General features: G+C 27.2%; 1 protein-coding gene across 3 annotated transcripts in view; it reads left to right on the top strand.

Annotated features, from left to right (window-relative positions):
- mol (dual oxidase maturation factor 1 mol) overlaps positions 1–3,429 on the top strand; it is a 341,356-nt gene extending 337,927 nt beyond the window's left edge. Inside the window, exons 8-9 of one of the 3 annotated variants that reach the window (XR_010843535.1) lie at positions 1,594–1,853; positions 3,220–3,429. Coding sequence is in view for 2 of the 3 variants with exons in the window: in XM_067047750.1 (XP_066903851.1) it covers positions 1,594–1,782; positions 3,220–3,265 (235 nt within the window). In the remaining variant the exon portion in view is untranslated. The remainder of the gene's footprint in view (positions 1–1,593; positions 1,854–3,219) is intronic. The other 2 variants (XM_067047750.1, XM_067047755.1) reach the window with 2 other exon arrangements.
- Positions 3,430–3,435: the final 6 nt, after the last annotated feature.

Here is a 3,435-nt window from a genome sequence, read left to right as displayed (position 1 = left end):
ATTGACAACATACCGCCATCTAGTTTTTTCGTATCACGAAGTTATTATAAACAATGAAACTTGGTTAGTTTGCTTTTTGGATAAACAAAGCAATGAATATTAAAATGATACATAAAATAAAACATATTAAAACCATTTATACATCAAAATATACTATTTACTAAAAAAGAGCATATTACAATATATATATACACACACACACACACAAACACACTTCCATACTAACAAGAATATAATAAAATAACTGATACTAGTATGTTTAAAACTGTTTGTTAATTTTTTTTTTTGGATCTGTAAATACTGCTTAAATTTTGCAAGAATGCTCTTTCATTTTTCTACTTATTTATATTAATTATATAAACTACAGCATGAAAAATAATAATTTATAAACAACAATCCTACAGAAATTCATTAGATAATAATTTTTATCAGTTGATTTTTCAGCCATTCTATTTCAACCACAAGATTCCCTTCAAAATATTGTATTCTTGTCAAGATTATCTAAGTCTAAAAAAAGATGGACAAAAGAAAATGCAACTAATTTATGTTAGAAAACTTTTAAGAAATTAGAAAAATAATAATAATAATAATAAAGGATGAGAATGAAATATGGACAAAAAAGAATATGTTTTTGGTTAAAGCAATTACGACAATATTAGTGCAAAAAATTAACAACTTTTTTTAGCATTTAAAAACAAATAAAACAGTAAATTAAAATGTTTGGCTTGATAGAATTAACATAATAAACTAAAAATTAATTCTGAATCATTTCACTGATTAATAATTTTAATTTATAAAGGAATTTATAAATCAGACACAATACTCAACACAACCATGCATAAAGTAACCGGTTTTACTAGTCTTCACTCATCTCTTGTAATAAAACATAGCAATAAATTATCATATATATTTCTTATTTTGAATTCCTATCCCTGAGCAGAACAAGTGATACAATTTAATTTAATTAATGTATGTATAAAACAGTTCCTAGTCCTTCACTGATTTACTAATGTATGTGTTTCCCATTCCTTTTAGGTACTTACACCAAATGTAGTATTTTATAATCATCTTAAACAAATTAACCATTTTATCAGCCTATTTTTTTAATTTTAATTAAATCTTTTCCCCCACTTCATGGAAGTACATTAAAAAGAACAATCAGTGATTATAAAATAATATAAAGGAGCTATGTATTTTAATTTTACACTACCCCTATTCTTGGCACGAGGACTTGGGTGGTACGATTACTTTGTAGAAAGTTCAAATCTCCTAAATATCCTATGAATTGATATTCCTGATCAATTAATAAATAACAGACGGTACCACTGTTGTGACTAGAAACTTTTATTTGACTATGTTAAATAATTAGTAAGTTAATATCAATAGAAACTCAAGAAAACATATTAAGAATGAAAAACAAGGTAAAATCCACAACTTTGTTTTAATACTTTTTCATCTTTTGTTTTGATTTTCAAAACCAAACTTACGAGGAACCTATACTATAAAGCCTATAAATATTTTGATTATACTTTTAATGAATTATAAACAATTATTTGTGTTATTGTAACTACAATTGATTACATTGTTATGTAGAAGGTTATCATCTAAAAAAGAAGAAACTGAGGGGAAAGCGAATGCCGGTTTTGAAATGGATGTGCCAAAATCACCTTGGAATTATCCACTGCACAGGCCTGCTATGCCATTCAGACGCCAGGACTCAGCATCCAGCGCAGCCTCAAGCATAGAACCTCCACCCCAGTTGGGCAGGCAACCCTTCCAGAGGTGCACTTCAAATCTTTAGGTGGTGGCACCAGCATGAGTCTTTAAGCATGCACCCCTCCCATCCTCCTTTAGTTAGTAGTTACTAAAATTACTATATTCATAACATAGAATAAACTCTGATTTTACTAACATATATTTCTATTGGAGTAAAAATTGACTGCTTGTTTTCTCCGATTTAGGGAATAATAACCTAATAACAGTTAGTCATATATCTAGATTTTGAAATTAATGAGGTATAGTTTTAGTTTTAATAAACTCCTGAAAATATTATTCTTCCTGGTAAAGTATCAAACATTAGAAATTGTATAATATATGTTATAAAGTCATAAAGTTCTTTAGATTTTAACAATGTGTAGTTTTGTTTAGCAAACCAAAACTAAGTCAAGTATTATTTTAATAATCAATAATTCATAATGATGCTTTCTAAGTAATAATGAGTTAGCATTGATGTTCAACATGCAAATCAGTTATTTTTTTAGTGTATTGAGATTATTGAGTGATACCCTTAAAAAAAAAACAATAATTGTAAGTTTCTAGTTATATTAGGATTGGCCTTAAGTCAACATCGATCTTAACCAAACATAAATTTGAACCCAGTATACCTAGCCTTATAATACTAACCTTAATTTAAAGTTCATTATTACTAACCATAAATAACTTTATGTCCATGGGGAAATGGATTGGAGAAGGAACACAAAAAAATTTTATAATCTCAGTTTATTTTATTTACAAATTTAAGCACAAATAAAAATAAAAATTTAATTTAAACAAAGCAAAAACAGGAAAACCAAATTTTAGATTCTGTGTTCAGGACAGAATTTTATTTCATGCTCACTAAATATAGATTTGTGACATTCTTCACAATAAGTAGTACCTCTCCTTTTTTATGCGAAGGTAATGAATAATATCTGCTTGGACATTGGGATAATTGCTTTTGGGTGTTATTAAATGTCTCGATAATTTTTTGACTACTTGTAACTGGACCATCTTCCCTCTTTGTCATTAAAACTCCTTTAATTTTCGCTCACTGTTGTCTTGATTGATATAGTAACAATGATTTATCAACAAAAATGGCAGTTTCTTGTTAGTTGTTCTCAAAAAGTTTCAAAAGAGAGAAAATAGTAATTTCATCCTCACCCAAATTTAAATGAAAGAGCAGTTGATGTAATGAATCTCTACTTTCCAGTTTGATATTTTTCACTTTCTTGAAGTCAGGAAGTGTCTTTATCATTTAAGTAAGTTTAACCAATTTAAAAGAATAGTTCTAGTTCTAAAAGTTTCTGTTAGATCCTGACTAAACTTATGATGTTTGTTTATAGAATATATTCAGTTTTTGTTCTTTTTGACACATAATGTAATTAATACTTTTCATTTTATATATAGTTTTAAGATAAATTTCTTTTTTTTTTTTCTACTTATATATATTTCCTCTGGTAGTTTTCGACAACCGATTGCTGTTGAACTTCAAGGTAAAGGCTGGTGATTTATTCTCAAGCAAACAGGGGCTGTAAAACAACTTTTGAACCAAGAAATTCCTTTCAATGAGTCTTTATATTGAAAATTTTTTTTTGTATATAAATTGTAAATTTTTATTAAGGGAATAGTACCTGATTTTGATTAAAAATGTCTTCTCTTAATTTTTACAATGTTTTT

This window comes from Halyomorpha halys, unplaced genomic scaffold (assembly GCF_000696795.3).
Source record: "Halyomorpha halys isolate HHAL.00 unplaced genomic scaffold, Hhal_1.1 Scaffold34.1, whole genome shotgun sequence".
In the NCBI taxonomy this organism is placed as follows: Eukaryota; Metazoa; Arthropoda; class Insecta; order Hemiptera; family Pentatomidae; genus Halyomorpha; species Halyomorpha halys.
The sequence above is the reverse complement of the archived record's forward strand: the minus strand, read 5'-3'. Positions and strand labels throughout refer to the sequence as shown.